At 40.1% G+C, this 16,967-nt stretch overlaps 1 protein-coding gene across 2 annotated transcripts in view; it reads right to left on the bottom strand.

Moving 5' to 3' along the window:
- Nucleotides 1-1,255: 1,255 nt before the first annotated feature.
- LONRF2 (LON peptidase N-terminal domain and ring finger 2) overlaps nt 1,256-16,967 on the bottom strand; it is a 38,119-nt gene continuing 22,407 nt past the window's right edge. The window contains exons 4-12 of one of the 2 annotated variants that reach the window (XM_068138511.1): nt 16,431-16,592; nt 15,739-15,964; nt 13,681-13,777; nt 13,210-13,324; nt 11,942-12,063; nt 10,984-11,142; nt 7,746-7,908; nt 5,552-5,701; nt 1,256-5,199 (exon numbers count right to left, since the gene is read on the bottom strand). In XM_068138511.1, the coding sequence (XP_067994612.1) occupies nt 5,041-5,199; nt 5,552-5,701; nt 7,746-7,908; nt 10,984-11,142; nt 11,942-12,063; nt 13,210-13,324; nt 13,681-13,777; nt 15,739-15,964; nt 16,431-16,592 (1,353 nt within the window). In that variant the 3' untranslated portion in view covers nt 1,256-5,040. The remainder of the gene's footprint in view (nt 5,200-5,551; nt 5,702-7,745; nt 7,909-10,983; nt 11,143-11,941; nt 12,064-13,209; nt 13,325-13,680; nt 13,778-15,738; nt 15,965-16,430; nt 16,593-16,967) is intronic. The other variant, XR_010987360.1, reaches the window with a different exon arrangement.

Genomic DNA, 16,967 nt, shown 5'->3' with positions numbered 1-16,967 from the left:
CATCAAAGTTCCCACTCTGATGAAACAGCAAAGCAAAAGGTTTCCACGTTCAAGGAACAACATCACTAAGGTTCAGGGAAAGGGGCACAATTTGCTATGCTGCCCTCCCAGAGCTTGACATCAGCTAGCAAAGGAGATGTAGTGAGGGAAAAAACCAGAAAAAAAAATAAATCTGAATCGTATTAGCATTTACTAGCTTCAGCAGTTGTTTTGCTTCTATTGCTCTCAAAGCCTTGAGGCACACAATAACAGCAAAAAGGAAAGAGGGATCAGTCACATTTCCCCACCTTCCTTTGGTGAAAGAAGTGATGAAGAGTGCTGTTGTCTAGCATAACAAAACAGCTCAGGCACTTACATGTGCACTCCAGCACGCACTTGCAAGAACAGCAGTGCTGTAACTGCTGTTTGTTTGCTCAGACACTCATTAAACACAGGCACAAAGGCCAAATTCAATCCAACACCTGAAGGGAAAAACAAAAAAACCAAAACCACCAAAACACCCACCCAACAGTATTTAGAAAAGATGCCTCCAGAGTGGCTTTGCTTAGCTGGCAGCAAGTCACATCTGAGAGATATGCTTCCTGCAATCTGACTCAGCTTTGCCTTCCCACAACTGCATTTTGCTGCTGCCAGAGCCTGGCCAGCATCCCACTGCCCCTGCCACCAGGGCCAGCTGTGCCCAGGTCTCACCTCACAGCATCCTGAAGGTACTTCATTTCACTGGGCTCAGTCAATAAAGCATTTTCAGTTTTTTAATTGCAACGATATTTTTTTCAGAGCTCATTCTGTGGGGCCAGTTGGGTCACACTTAGTCCTAAAAACCAATCTGTGAATCTACAAAAGAACAAGCCCACTGTGTAATCCTCTCCCATCTTTGTCACGTCCCCACTTCCAGGAGAGCTAAGGGTTCATCTTCATTGTCCCACATCTGCTGAGAGCTCCTTACTCCCCAGCAAGCTCCACCATGCCTCACACCCTATAGCCTCCTCCCCTTCTTTTATGCTGGGGCTAAAACATTTGCTATGCAACTTATGAACCCTAAGATCTAGCCACTGATTCTAGGATGCCATTTGCCTCATAAAGCCTCATGAGGCCAATTCTCATCCCTGTGGTCTTGGTTGGGGACATCAAACCATCATCCCACTTCTGATAACAGCACACCTTGTTTCTGTTTGGTCTGTACCTACCATAGCTCCAGCTCTACCATTGCTCTAGCCCTCAAAGAGCAGTGAAGCTTTCCCATAAATCCACACTCTTATAAATTCAATCTGTTTTATTCCAAATATCACATAAATTAAATACATTTCCCATGAATATTGCAAATATACATGAAATGAACATTGCAATTTTTAAAAAAAGTTTTGGCTTTGCTTATGCAACAAAAATTGCCAAATGTGGTTAGAACATGAACTTCTCCTGTATTTACTAGATACAAAAAGGTGCAGATTAATAATTTATATTTATACATATGTACACACTCCATTTCATAACTAGCTTTAAAACAGTAAAAAATTGTTTCAAGTTTATCTACATTAAACATACTCATTTAAATCTGGTGAGAAGCCCCAGATAAGAGTTGATACAATCATTTCACAACTGCAAAATTAAGGCGCTACCAAAATACCAGTTCCACTAGTGTAAAATGTAATAGGAATAGAGAGTGTACAGCTTTCTAGTTATCAATTTAAAAGTGGACTGGAGAACGAGGAAAAAGGAGCCGTAAGAAACATGACAAGGTCTACAGGTTAGAAGTATAAAGAGATCTCAATGACTATCAAATAAACATATTAAAATACAGTAGATAAAAGGCCTCAGTGGCAAACAATTAGTATGCTTCTGAAAGACAAAAAAAGGTTAAAATATATATACTTTTGTAGCTTGAAGCTTTACAGGTGAACAACAGGTGTAGAGGTAGAGGGATTTTTTTTCTTTTTTATTTTTGGGCCTCTTTATGATGTATAAAGAAGGGCCACATTCACCACAGTGAAAAGACTCATCATATATCCCAGCATCCTTGCTTGGACAGCAAGCAAGAAAAGTGTAATGAGCTAGAAAGGCAACGAATGCTGTCTATCTCTTCCAGGAGCTAAGCTCCAATGCTTCCACATGTACCTTGGTGACAAGTTACACCTAAGCATAGATTGGTCATAATGTGGACATTTCCTCTAGAGAAAAAGAAACAGCTAGCTTTTCCCATGAGGTACTACTGGATGCTGTAGAGATTATATGGCAGAGATAATTTGGTAACAAGAAATTTGGTACTTTCCCTTAGAAAGCAAGTACCACAGGGCAGTGGTGATTATTTTTTTTAAATTATTATTTATTAAAGCTTTGCTATTTGATCAGCATTCAGTGTTTTGGAAGAAATGTCAGCTTCGGGCTGCTAATTACTTGCATCCATACACAGACAATTCCTATGTTGTTATCATTTTATCCAAAACATCAATCACTGAAATATTCACAAACCGCTTTAAACCTTGACTAAAAAAAAAAATCCCTCTACGGTTCAGCTTTCTCTTCCATAACTATCATTCTGTTAATTATGCAGGCCTTTGTGAGCACAGTAATGTCACTTTCCATGTAAAATGTCTTTGCACGTTAGAGAGCAGCAGTAAATAACCTCTCTTGTTCTGTAGGGTTTCCTCTCAGAAGTACCTCAAAAGTAGGTATCATGAAAATAATTACTTTTGCAAAGAAGAATATTCACATTAGTTACTGAGGCAAAGCCAAGGAGACACTAGCTAGCACCTTTTTTTTGTCTTTTCTTTTTTCTTAAACACACTCCTACGTGGAAAATTAAGCACATGTAAGATCAGGGACCAGCAATATACAAATACCATCGATGTCCCCTTGCAGCTAAACTAGTAATACTTAAAATTACGCCAGACACACAAAGGAGCAAGATGAGCAAGTCTAGAAGAAATACACAGCATGAAAAGGAATGGAAAGAACAGGAAGCTGAACAAAAAGGATTGCGAGATCAAATACAGTTCATCTTCCGGTCTGAGAATGAGTATGTAAAACCATCCTTCGGCAGCTCAGCTAACAGTGGGATAAAGACCTACTGACTGCTGATATTTCCTCCTCCATATTTCGAACAATCATTTTAAAATTCAGTGATGACTTCTTTATCAACTTTAAATCCCGGAGGAAATGCATCCAACTGGAATTTTGAGCATTTTGGTGGTGGTAGCAGGACTTGCAGAAGGCTACTGTAGAGATTATGACATCATTGGTTGTAAGTTATGCACTTCACAATTCAGAGAATATACTTATAAACTATTTAAATAGAAAAGGCGTGTTCAAGGTAGAGGCAGTTACAGTACATTCAGGGTATGTTACAGAAACCATTTGTGGTAGCCATTTGCTGAAAGGAAAAAAACCTCTGTATTTTTGTTTCCCAGACCACACAGGTTAAAACTACAATACCCAAACAGAGCAGGTAATAACTCAATCACTGCATTTTAATGCAGTCTTCTTCCAGAATTCATGTGCAAAGTGGAAAAAAAAAATAAAAATTAAATACATCTTCATTGACAAGTAAGAACAAAAGAGCTAAAAAATAAACCAGGCACTTTGACCATTTAGGTAAACAGCCATTTCTTCTTACCAGACTTCTGCACATGAACAAGTCTTTACATTGGTCTTGCTATGCTTGCAGCATATGAAGATTCAAGTCAAACTTCTTTTCCTGTTGGTAGCATCAGCTCTACTTATAGGTAACTATGCCAACTGAATTGGTAACACTGTTAGCTTTTTCATTGGCAGTTGAGTAAATGTTGATCATTTGACTGACAAGCAATCAATTCAATAGCTATCCAAGTTAGATATTAAGAAATCAATACATTAAAAAAAGATAAAAATCAAAGACATGTGAAGGTTAACACCTGACTTAAGCTTGCATTGAGACTTGCCTTTATAGGTTCAGTTTATGCCTCCTTTCACTGTGTTATTGTGGACTGATTTTCATCACATACAGCAACTGGTACTAAACTACAATACTTTTGGTTTGAATTGCGTTCAGTAGAGATCACCCCACTGTGATGGGAGGTTAGCATCACACTGCAGGCAGAAGGGAAATGGAATCTCCCCATGTTTCATCCTGGCTGGCTGGGCCCACTCACAGAGCAGGTGTTCACAGCAAACTGCAGCACGCCTCCTTCATACTTGGAGTGAAATCATTATTTCACAGCAGCATTTCTCATACTTTAGGGAGCCGGTTTGGTGTTAATTTAGTGGTAAGACCAGCTAAGATTAACTTTGATTTTTCTTTTCAAAAAAACCAAAGTACACCTTTCCAAACATTTTGCACATACTCTATTTTCTACAACACATAAATCACAACATGAGGGATTACCTAAGGCTACCAAATAATGTACTTACTCAGCAGCTATTATTCTTTCAGTTAAACATCTTCGATGCCTTGACCACAAACGGCTTACTTTTTTTCCTCACAGATTCCTATTTGCTGAAGAGGGAGAGGTGTGGGTGTATGACAGACTGCCTACTGATTCACTAACAGAGTGTACTGTCGGTTATAGTCTTCATGCATACTTCTGCCAGGCAGAACAACTCCTCTTCTGTTCACTACCTTCAAGAAAGTCTAGGAAGCACCTCTTCAATTCACTGTCCGGTTTCCTTTTCCTACCAAGTAGAAATCCAAATCGCGTACACGCCAGTGGTGCTACTCTAGTACTCAACTCTTGCTGACTAGAAACATCAACTCTATTATAGCACTTAGAAGCAATTATCCACATCTGTCAGCTATACTCTAATTGTAGCACAGCTTTGCAGAGGCTCAGATTTCACCAGGAAAACAGGAGAGAGTACAAGGTTTGGCGAATACCCAGGATAATAAACCGATGCAATCAATGGATGCTGGACACAGTCAGAAAGGGCTGTTCTTTTTTGAAGGAATCTTAAAAAACAAAAATGAAAACTCCCAAACAACCCCCCTCCCCCAGTCCCTCCCCCTTTGCTCTCCACTGTAACAACCCATTGTGAGATGTTTTTGGAGCCCACTCACTACTGAAGTCCATGTTATCTGGGTCTTTTGCGAGTAACAAATATCAATACACGTCTGATGGCGATAAGACGATCTTTAAGGGAGGTCATAGCCAATATAGCCAGCTGAGCTCTATTTTCCAGAGGCAAAACTGCCAAGAGCCACCAGTACCAGGCAGGACCACTAGGGTTGCTCTGCAAAAAGATGGGAAGACATGCGATCATGTATTCATCATCCATCAAAAACACCACCTTCTCTCCCACCTTGTTTGCCAAAAAAGCCACCAAACAGTTCAATCAACAACTAAACACTTAATTTTAGGTGCTCTCCTTGTCTATATACACCATTAAGACTTCTCTGCTCAGATACCAACCCACACTGATGTATTGTGTTCCATTGATTGTTTACCATGTTTCATGCTTATAGACAAAAATTGGTTAAGTAAGAATTTAAGATGTACAAAGCTACACAAAAAATCTGCCATAAAATGGTCTTGTGTAAAAATTCTGTATAGAAAAAGGCTGCTAAGTAGGAAGGTTTTATTACCTGTGGCTCTGGTTCTTTTCCTGGCATGGACCCAAAATGATTGAGAATTTGCACTTTCATATTGTCTTTAAGAGAAGTAAACCAGGCAACAGCTTGATCGTAAACTGAATCATGAAGACGGACAAGTTCTTCGTATTCCGGTCCTTCAACCTTATTGTTAAAGAAGGAAGATGGAACAAAACAGGTTTGATACCGTGGAGTCTACACGCTTCTCCAGAAGCCAGTGAAGCAAAATAATGCAGTGACTAGTTGTTCAGATGTCCTTATCTAATCAAAGTGTAACCAAGCCTCAAATTTCAAATTGGTGATGCAGAAGCCTCTTTACCCTCCCTTAGATGCTCTGAAGAAACATTTCTTGGAGCAGATACTGCCTTGTTAATACCCATTCCTAAACACTGGCACAAAGAAGAATCTGCTCTCTAATCCTGAAACATCATATTAAGCATCTCAAACCCACAACCCTGAATCCCCGTCAGCAGAAAGGCCTCTAAACATTGTTAAATTATCTGCCAAAACAAAAGGAAAGCCACTGCCACTGAGCACAGAGACAGGGGGTCTATGGTACTTAGAGACCAGCAGTATTTTATAGAAGTGTTAAGGCCATGGTAGGACAGTCATGGAAGAGGAGGAGGGCAGACACCCAAGCAGGCAGGAAGCAGAGAAAGTGGATTCTCTCTCAACACCAGGAACAGCCATAAAAAAAAAAAAAAAAAAAAAAAGCAAAAACAAAACAAAAACCACCCCCCCAACCACCTTACTGAGGCAAAGAGTGTCTTAGTTGCACAGGCCTGCCTATTAGCATTAGGGAAAATTAAAAAGCATAAGCAAAACCCACTACAATTGGTGATCTGGTTGCATGTTTTGATGGGATGGGGGCTTGGGGTTTTTGTGGTTGTTTGGGACTTTTGTGGTTTGGGGTTTAGTTTTGGGGTTGTAGGTTTTGGCTTGTTGGTTTTTTGGTTGGGTTTTTTCTTTGGAGGAAGTGGGGATGCTTTGGAGTAGTTTGGATTTTTTTCCCCTGTAAGTTGTACATGCCACTGTCCATCTGAACTAGCTGTTCTGGAATCCCTTTGCAGTCAAGGAGAAACAGATCTTAAGGGGAATTAATTGCATCTAAGACAGAGTGGATAAAATAGCCAGCTTTGGACTGAGATTTCTTACCCCCACACAGTACATGAATGTAGGGTGCTGAACACAGATGTCAGCCTCTCAAGTGAAACAAGGTAGATCTCTCTCTATGAAGAGGCGGGTCTCTGGCACCATCTACAAACAATACCTGTGTTCCACCACCCTTCACAGGGGATTTATACACAGCAGAGCCCTCACTCTGACCATTTGCAGGGGGAGGCACTTGCACACCATCTGCTTTTCCTTCCCTGGTAAACAACTGCATCAATCTGCACAGGTGAGAAAAGTCCTTTACAGACTTTCACTTCAACTGTGACTGTGCTGAAAAGCTTCATGACCACACTCAGCTTGACCAATTGGCAGGAGATTACTACTAAATCAACACTAAGAGACATCAGGGTTTTACAGACATGCTCTGAAGATGATCCATCATTAAGCATGACAAAAAATTCACCCTTTGGCCAACACACATCACAAGCACCTCACTTGATGCAGGTTTCAGAAGAGCACTTGTTTTTAAAAACCAGTCCTCTCCTTGCAATTCTCTGCTCTCAGCCAGCTCTGACAGATGTTTGTAGAAGCATGGTTAACTACATGTCGTTAAAATCTTATTTTAAGAGGGGACTCAAACATTAGTTTCAGGACCTGTTCTATGTATGAGAGACTGGAGGTCATATGAAGTCTGTTAATCTCCTGTTCAATGCAAGAAGAGAACAGTCAATTCTCAAACAAGAAGTGTGTGTGCTTTTATGAGGGTTTCAAGTCCCTGTCAGTTTTAAATACTACTGTGACCTCATCTACACATCAAAACAGATCTTGGCACCTGAGCCTCAAAAGCTATCCCTGAAGGGAGTGCAACAGTAAAGCAGAAATAACAATAAGGGCAAAAAGGAAGAAAGGGAAGGAAGAGATAAAGATTGTTCCATGGTTTTCAAAACAGAGCTTTAGTATTTATAATGATACTGGTTTTAAAATAATGCACAGCTAGTTTGAAATGCAACAAGGAAAGGCTATTTAAGTGAATCCAGCAATACATGGGTATGAATAACTTTGCACCATAGATCACCTTTTTATCTTCAAGATACTCGATGTTTGCTGTGTTATATCCATCTCGCTGGCCATGGCTTAAGACCCTAAAACGACGGACACCAACTGTATCAACAACTGAGCGCCCATCAGGAAAAAACTTTACGTCCCTGATCTCTAATATACAGCCATGATCTGCAAATCTGAAATGACAGAAGGGCATAAAAGTGGAAGTCATCAACAAGTGTTTATACACATTAGGACAAATACTGGGCCTAATTCACCACTTCATATTTGAAAGAGGATCCTGCTTTGGTGACAATACCTTTCTGCTTACTTACGTAAGCCACACAACCCCCACCCTTTCTGCCTTCTCTCAGAGATCCAGGGCAGCACCATTTTCAGAGTATATTTGCAGGGTGGGAGGGTCAGGAAGGGACAGAAAACTAAATGAAGTGTTTTTCATGCTGGGGGTTGCCAGCTACTCATGGCAAATTCATCTGGTTTGCAAAGAAAACAAGATGGATAAAGATACCATAAGAAAATCAAGAAACTGAGAAACAAATGCAGAGCTGGGAGGGCTGTCTCCCTACTCTGAGGTGTAAGCAGAGCATTACAGCTTTTCAAAGGAAAAAGCTTCTATATAGCAAGATTTTTCTTGCACTTGTTCCCTTTAAATTTAAAAAAAAAAAAAAAAAAACCACCAGAGAAAACCAAAACACCCCCCAATCACTCCCCCCAAAAAACATACCCCAAACCCTGCAAAACAAACCCATTACACTCTTTACAAAAGCACATTTGTATCTGTTATACTTTAAGTAGGCTCAGGTTTTAATGACACCCTGGAAACAAGCATGCAACATTTTTTGACTTTAAATTATCAGGCTTACCTACACTATATTTGTGCTGTAGTGAGTTCACTAGACAGGCTGATTGCACAATGACTCTTCACCATGATATGTTGATCTGCCACCATGTGCACCTCAGCCTACTGCTAAGCAGGAGAATGCACTCTATCCAGTCTCATCTCAAGATAACAAATCCCTGCAGGGTTCAATAAACGTTTTGCCAGAGAAACATTTGTTTTACTAGGGCTTAGCTATTTCTTACATTGGGGTAATGAAGAAACAGTGACACTACGGAGAAATAACTTGTGCTTCTACTCTGAACAGAAATCATGGGTTTCAGAGGGAAAAAGGAAAAAAAAGCTCACCACTGAACAACTGTTCTCTCCTGGCCAAGGTACAAACTGAGGAAGAGCATGAAGAGTACATCTGGACACAGATATGCCCTGTTGCTCTACCAGGGGGATCATGAAAAGTGAGTTTATTATAGCAATATTAGGCTGAACACTGTTAAAGTAACTGCATAGCGGGTTAAAATTATTTATTTTAATGACTTTTATATAGAAAATAATCTAGAAATAAAGGGATTTATTTTCTCCTTTATTGTCATTCTTTGAGAAGCTATTTCTGGATAGAAAGTCACTTTATTCACAGACAAAAAAAGCACCTGGAGATGAGTATAAAATTTTAGTGGGTGAGTATGCTCTACATTCTTCTCCCAGTTTTAACTTAAAATTGGGAAACAAAACAGAGGAAGATAATGAATTGCACATATCTTGCCATGGCATTCCTCAAGGGAGGTATGTGTCTGTGTTTTCATAGATGAGGCAAAACAAGTTTTCCCACTTTTTGTATTCCCAGCTGATTTTGCGATTTTGAACAAAAGAACTTCCTTCCTTGTGTAAGAAGCTACAACAATCTGCCAGGTGTCTACAGACGAAAGCTTCCTGCACTTCAGTGTTTGATTTAAGGTATCGTGCTTTAAAAAATTAATTCTTTTGGTAACTCAAAACAGATAGAACATAAAAATCTAACCATTCTTGTGGCATTTTTAAATACATTTCATGACACTATCACATAAACTAATTCTTGTGGCGTTGGAATTGTAGCCCCTCAGCACTCTGTGTTAGACCTGACTCCAAATAAGTCTGGCTTTTCCACAAGCCTCTACAGATGGAAGGAAAGTTATCACTGATGTCCCAGGGTCATTTTGTCCTCACTATTACAAATATTTGCTTCCAGAAAATTGGTAACAGGCCTGGAAGGGACTGTGGAGCATAAACTGTTGCTGGAGCCTGATCTCCACTGAGTGCAGCACTGATAACATGCCAGATGGCATGAAGCACAGTCACAGTTGACTGGGAAGCTGTAGCATCTCCTTTATTCTTACCACCACCTTACTGTCCAGTCTGGAAGGAAAATGAAAAAAAAAAAACAAACCCAAACATAAAACAACAAACCCACAACACTAAATCTGAACTGGACAGGGAAAGGCTGCTAAGCCCTGGTATGACTGCCCTCCTCTCATATCCAGTCATGATTACCTACAAAAATGCTGCTCCAGAGAATGCCCATCTAATGCATTCTTAAAAATTCCCATGCTCTCATCATCCATTCAACAGCCATGCCAGTCTATCTTCTGAAGTCATAAACTATCTATTAGATCTCACAAGGTAGACCTCTCTTAAGACCGCTTCACTTTTTTTCCCCCCCACAACCATCTTTTTATCACTCCCTTCATTCAAAAAACTTATTATCTATCAAAGGACTGAAAAACCTGAAGGTTTTCATAGTATAGTTTGGGTTGCAAGGGAGCTTTAAAGATCACGTAGTCAGTCCCTCCACAGGGAGCTAGAAACATACCAGTGTCAGAATTCACAAAAATAAATTGAAGATCATACAGAAAGACAATGTAAACCACTCACTGTGGATAGTCTAGACATTGCAACACAGCAGTAAAGACAAACAAAAATTTGACATTCAGCAGCAAAACAAAGTTTCAGCCAAGGGTATACTTAGTCTCATTTAAATGACAGCACCTATGCAGAAAAGCTGCAGATGGTTTGAATTTTTTTTCTTTTTATATTATCTTTTATTTTTAAAACTGAGTAGACAGAGGAGCTATCTTATCCAGACAGTTTCCACTAGAACAAACAGGCTAGAAAGTTTTCCAACCACATAGACAATTACGTGCTATTTCTGGAGCCTGTAGTAGCAGGAGGATTTGTATTCTTGCTATCCATCCAACAGGGGAGCAATAAAAATTAAATCTTTGTATCAAAAGAAAACTAAAAAGCCAGAATCTTTAGCATTAGTTCATACAGGACTGGAAGAACGTGCAGTGGTTTGGGGAGACAAGTATACTGTGCTGTAGTACTCCATTAGCATCACAACAGATGCTATAGCAACAGGACACTCAGCTCATCTCCTTACCCTTTTAATTCATCAGCTAAGCACATGCCAAACTGCTTGGTACCAGTTTCCATGCATCTTCTTATCATTAGACGGTAACGAGGTTCAAAGACATGAAGTGGGCAAGGGATGGTAGGGAAGGCCATGGTGCATACGAAGATGGGAACATCTTTATTCAAACTGTAAGATAATTACACAAAAATAGAAAATGCTTGCCGTAAGACAATGGTTAAAACCTGCTACGTTCAGCATAAACCCTTTAATATGACACTGACTCCAGCAGCTGCCTTCTCTATAAACATGTATCTGGTCAAGGTTCGTCAGTTTTACAAGACAAACACATTTCAGGACTTCAACGCCTTAAGAGAACAATCCCTCTAAACAACTTTCACAGAGGAAAAGTCAGGAAATAGCCAGTTTCCCAAAACTTATCGACACATTTAGCTTAAATACAAGTAGCAAGCTCTTTGTGATAACTACTCACAGTGCTATAGTACCCAAGAACTAGCCATGCTCAAAACAAGAGGGTAGAGAATTCCCAAGCTCAGTAGAGTCCGTTTATTTTGAAGAAGCCTACTTAATTTAACAGGCTTAATTGTATGTTTGATTTTCCTTTGTAAATGAGTTGCAGTGCAAGATCCACGAGTCACAAAACTGGATCCTTGAACATCTCCCAGCATTAAGTATAACCCATTTATAAATTGAATTCTACTCCCTGAAAGTGCCTATTATAACTTCTAAAGCTATTATATTGTTTCAGAAGAAAATATTTTTATTTTAAGAATACTGTGCATCTTTACCATCCAAGCATATTTTTCTTGTTTATCTGCCACTAACATGCCAAAAGTACAAAACATCTGGCAGACTCATTCACAAATTCATTCATTTTGCATGTTTTCATAAGCATATGAAGCTTCTTAAGTAATTGATATTGAAAAACATTTTTGTAACAGCTGTCAGTAGTAAAAAGGAAGCCTACTTTGACAATTCCTTAATTTCTTCCTCATAAACTTTCTTCCTTTCAGATAATTCCTCTGGCAAGTAACGGACTATCAATTCTTCTGTGAGGACGGTCTTCTTGTAAGTTCTGCTTGCCAGAAACTGCAAGAAGAGTCAACTCTTAAGTCTGGTAAAGAGAAGACAGGCAACATCTCTTCCTACCAACCCATCCCTCTTCTAAGGCAAAACAGCACATTAGTCAGAATTGTACTGTTTCTTCCTCGTCAGCTTTCAGGCATCAAAGCTTCCACTTTAGGATACATAGTTCAATCCAGTGCTCATTTAATTGCAACTCCTTGCCCTGTTTCTGGTTGAAGTTGTAATAGAGCAAGAAGCAGCAATCCCTCCTCACTTTTCACCTAGAGCTGCCAGGTTACTGGCAAGAAGTACTCCAAGGATGAAACATATTATACCTGCTGGAGCAGAAGTGTTGACCAAGGAGCAACAACTTCTTGTTCACTGCAGGTAGATACACAAACTGGAGATACAGTACGAGCAATCCCCACTTCTCTCACAAGGAATGACAAAGCATATTCTGGAGCAAATGAGGTCTGTACCCAGCTTGATGCTGCGCATACTACTGTGCTGTTCTGGTTTCATAGAATCACAGAATAGTTTGGGTTGAAAAGGACCTGTAAAAGTCATCTAGTCAAACTCCCCCTGTGGTGAAGAGGCTTATTTTTAACTAGATCAGGCTGCTCAGAGCCCTGCCCAACATGACTTTGAATGTTTCTGAGGATGGAGCAACACTTATCTGGGCAACCTGTGCCAGTGTTTCACCACCCTCATTATAAAAAAATTCTTCCTTCTGTACAGTTTAACCTATCCTCTTTCCATTTAAAACTATCACCACTTGTCTGTTACAATGGGCCCTGCTAAAGACTGTCCCCGTCTTTCTTATAGGCCCCCACTAAGTATCAAAAGGTCACAATATGGTCTCCTGGAACCTTCTCCAGGCTTCATGAACAACCTCAACTCTCTCAGCCTTTCTTCATAGGAAAGGTGTTACAGCCCTCTGTTTTTGTGGTGCCCTGAGCCTGTTCCAACAGGTCCACGTCTTTCCTGTGTTGAGGACTGCAGGCAGGGTCTCACTAGAGCAGAGCAGAGAGGAGAATCCCCTCCCCTGACCCGCTGACCATGCTGCTTTTGATGCAGCTTGAGTAGAGAGCATACAAAACCTTCACACAGATGCTTTCAGAAGAATACGGCTTTACACATTTTTGGTAATTGGGGCAAGGCCATACTTACTTCTGACAGCTTTTCTTTGCAGAGTGGGCAATGCGGATTATGGTCAAGGCAACGCTCAAGGCATTTGAGGCAAAAGGTGTGTCCACAGGGAGTGGTAACAGGTTCGTAGAACAACCTGAACATGAAAACATGGAACAGAAAAGCTAAGCTGCCAACACAAACACTGCAGATTCCAAAACCATGGAAAGCAGTGACCACATCTAGCCACCTCTTCCATTCCTGCTTTATGTAAAGCGTAAGTGGCAGTGTTATTTAAAGGTATTTAAAAAAAAAGCTTTTCATTTTTAGAAGTAGCAAACAATGGAGAATACCATGCATAACAGAGAAGAACACCAGATGCACCAGATGCAAAACTCAGCAAGAAGGAACACAGAAATTACATAAGACATTGTCTGGCGGGTTTCCCTTCTGACACCATGAAAACTCTTTTCACAAGCTAGAAAACTTAATGCCAGGTCAATGCAGTCATACCTCATGCACAGGGAACACTCAAAGTCCGATGCATCCACCAGGGTTGTTGGTATTTCACTTGAAGTGACAGTGGTGTTTTCAGATAAAACATCTGCATCTAGACAGTTAGGAAGATGATTCAAGCATTACTGCCATTTCAGATGCCATTTAAGTTAATTTTCCATAAACAGTCTCCTAAAAACCTAAATAATCTCTCTTATTTTTTGAAATTTTGTTCCAAACAAATGGGTTTTTTTTTCATTGAAGTTTTAAGACTTTCTGGCAGGAAATGTTTTGAAGTGCAGAAGATGATTTCTATGGCCAGAAAAAGCATTTTAAAGGAGAATACCCATGATTTGCTTCTCCAAAAGTGGTTGGTTGGAGCTTTTTTTAAGTCTAGTTTTTAAAATACTTTGCTACTGCTTTCCCACCACCATCACCACTCCCACGTCAGCCATGCCAGATGTTTGAGAGTACATTAAGTCCAGAATTTAATTTGTTTACACACAGCCAAACTATTTCATCACTGTTTATTATAGATTTCTCAGCAGGAGTGAATTTTCTTACAAGTATTAAAAAAAGCTTACACTCTTCCAGCCTAGACTGCTGTGCAAATCTCAAGTTTCAGACAACTTAAAGTTTAAGGACTACTGGAACTGCAGTCACTAATATTGATTTCACTAGTTCAGCACTCTGCAAACACAGGGGCAAAACACTTCACTTTTGACCAATCTTGGTTTTTGAGGGATGATGTAGTTCACACACTTGAAGAGTATGGGCTTCAAACTCCACAGCAGCAGCAGCGGTTTAGCTCAAGAGCTATCAGCTCAAGCTTAAGATTCTGTATCCACATCTTTATGGCTCAGTGATGAGTTGCAGCAGAGCCATGAATGCTGCCCCCACATACTTTCCATTAACTAAATTCTTGATTGTTTAAAAAATAGATTTTAAAAAAAGGCTCAACTTTTTTCACATGGAGCTAAAACACTAGGATGTTTTGTTAAAGGGTAAGATATGCTCAGCATCTGTTTCATCTCGAGCACAGATGGGACAGGGAAGAGGACAGTGGCCTACAAAGAAAAACAGCTTTATCTTTAACCTACATCTCTCATGTTAGCATTTAGTAATAGTAAGAACCTAACTGTTATTTCTGCAAATAGTAACATGGCATGAGGATCTAGCACAGAGCAGAAATTAATGGTTATGGGCAAAATGTGGTCTCTGGCCTTTGCTGTGAACATACAGGCAGCTCAGATTTCACAATCTATTTACCGAGTCTGCACTTCACAGGCAAGTACAAGGTTTTCCCTGCACAGCAGTGTGATCAATGAGATTGGCCATACCTTCATCATTTGCAGACATGGGAAACAGACAAGTAGCACTTGAAGATTTTCATATTTCAAGGCAAGGAGGTGTGGGGTTTGGTTTGTTTTTTTCATTTAAGGGGAAAAAATGCACACTGCTGTGGTAACATTTTCAAAATCCCTTTTAACTAGCTATTCACTACTCAGTGCCATACATTTCCTTCAGGCTTTTTATGTTGCAGTATTAAAACCACTTTGGAGATCTCTGCTAGAAGCTTGAGAAGCATACCAATCATAAGCACAGCTATCAAGTGACAAAAAACTGGGGAGGCTTATTACCCTTCAAAAGGCGGCTTTGTTTGCTTGGAAAATTTCATGTAAAGTTGCATGTGACTGTTTCTGATGCCAGTTAAAGATTAGTTTCCAGGATTACTACATCTTTCCTTCGTATAGAAAGACAATGAAGTTCAGCTATACCTCCAAGACCCAGAAAATGGAAATAGCTCCATCAAGACAGACTAAGCTGTTAGTGGATTACAAATTGGAAATGGCCCATTTGAGAGAGAAAACTACAATGCTCCTTGAATGAACTGAAACTGCTCTTGTGTAAGGTAAATAGGCTGTTAGAGCAGAAACAGGCATGCAGAACAATAAAGTATTATTCCAATCCCTGTAGGGAATGTTTCACTGACACCTATAAAAAGGGAGAAGGAAGAAAGTTTATCATTTTTCAGTATATGCAAAAGAAATACCCTTCCTAAACCACAACACAAACCTTTTTTAGGAATCTTATTGGGGGCATCCAGACTTTGTAAATCCCTCGTATCACTGGACAGTTTTCTTTTTAAGCTAACCCCAGGTAAACTGGAGAGAATAGCTCCCAAAGACTTCTTGTTGTCTTCAAAATAGAAATCCAGAACATGATGGGAAACAGGAGAATCAGTGCTTCTAAACACATCAGATTCTTGGGACGGGGTTTTTGTTAACCTGAACACAGTATCCTAAGGAAAAAAACAAACAAACAACAAGAGTTATATACAACAGGGAATGATTTTGCCTTTTTTTTTCTTATTAGTTGCATACATCAGCAATAGATCATGTCCCTACACTAAACTTAGCAAGGGAAGAAAAGGTTCACAGCAAAGATGGACATCCAGTTGCACAAAACTGGGCAACTTCCCTCCCTACAGCTCCCGTCTCTAGAAATTATATTCCTGTCATACTACAGCTCTGAGAGGGGAAAAAAACCACCCACAAATGTAAATGACCTGCACGTGAAGGCATCATATTGTTTTCTAAAGAAAGAGCTTCATTCTCTTCTGAGGAAGTACAACTCAACAAGAAATCCAACAGGAATGCTAAACACAGGCTTACCATGAAAGTAGCTACACAAGTATAATGTCATACAGATCTGACAGGTCCTTGTGTTACTTTTGTCATTTTTATGTTCAAGGATTTTTACTTTACCTTTGAGGACCCAGCAACAGAGCTATCTTCTGCAGCTGACTGTGTGTTTATGCTACTCAGAAACGCAGGCTTCAATCTTGTATGCGATGTTCGACTAGAGAAAGGTGCCGTTAGACTATCATGCACATTTTCAAAGGCTGGGAAAAACATCTCACACATAATCTAGTCAATTAGAGAGAAAACAAAAATAATCATAATTACAACACGGACATTTATGTTGGTATGAACAGAGACCTCACAGCTTCTGGATGCCAAGAAACTTGCCACAACCAGGACATCCTGCATTCCCCAATGCCCACGGGAAACCTGAATGGCTGTCCCTACCAGAACCACAGATGCATCCCAAGGTGCTCTTCTGGTACCCACCTCCTTCCCCAAAGGCGGCTTTTCCCCACAAGCACTCAGGAGCTGGGGGCATACTGTTGCATCCTTCTGCCCCTACCCATGTCCACTATGGCCCACAGACCCCTGCCTCCAGAAGTCTCCATACTATGCTCTCCTACCAAAAGCAGTTAACAGAGGAGTGTTTAAGCTCTC

The sequence above is a fragment of the Melanerpes formicivorus genome, unplaced genomic scaffold (assembly GCF_026170545.1).
Source record: "Melanerpes formicivorus ecotype bairdi unplaced genomic scaffold, bMelFor1.0.p_v2 SCAF_1, whole genome shotgun sequence".
NCBI classification, from domain to species: Eukaryota; Metazoa; Chordata; class Aves; order Piciformes; family Picidae; genus Melanerpes; species Melanerpes formicivorus.
This window is presented reverse-complemented; position numbering and strand designations above follow the sequence as displayed.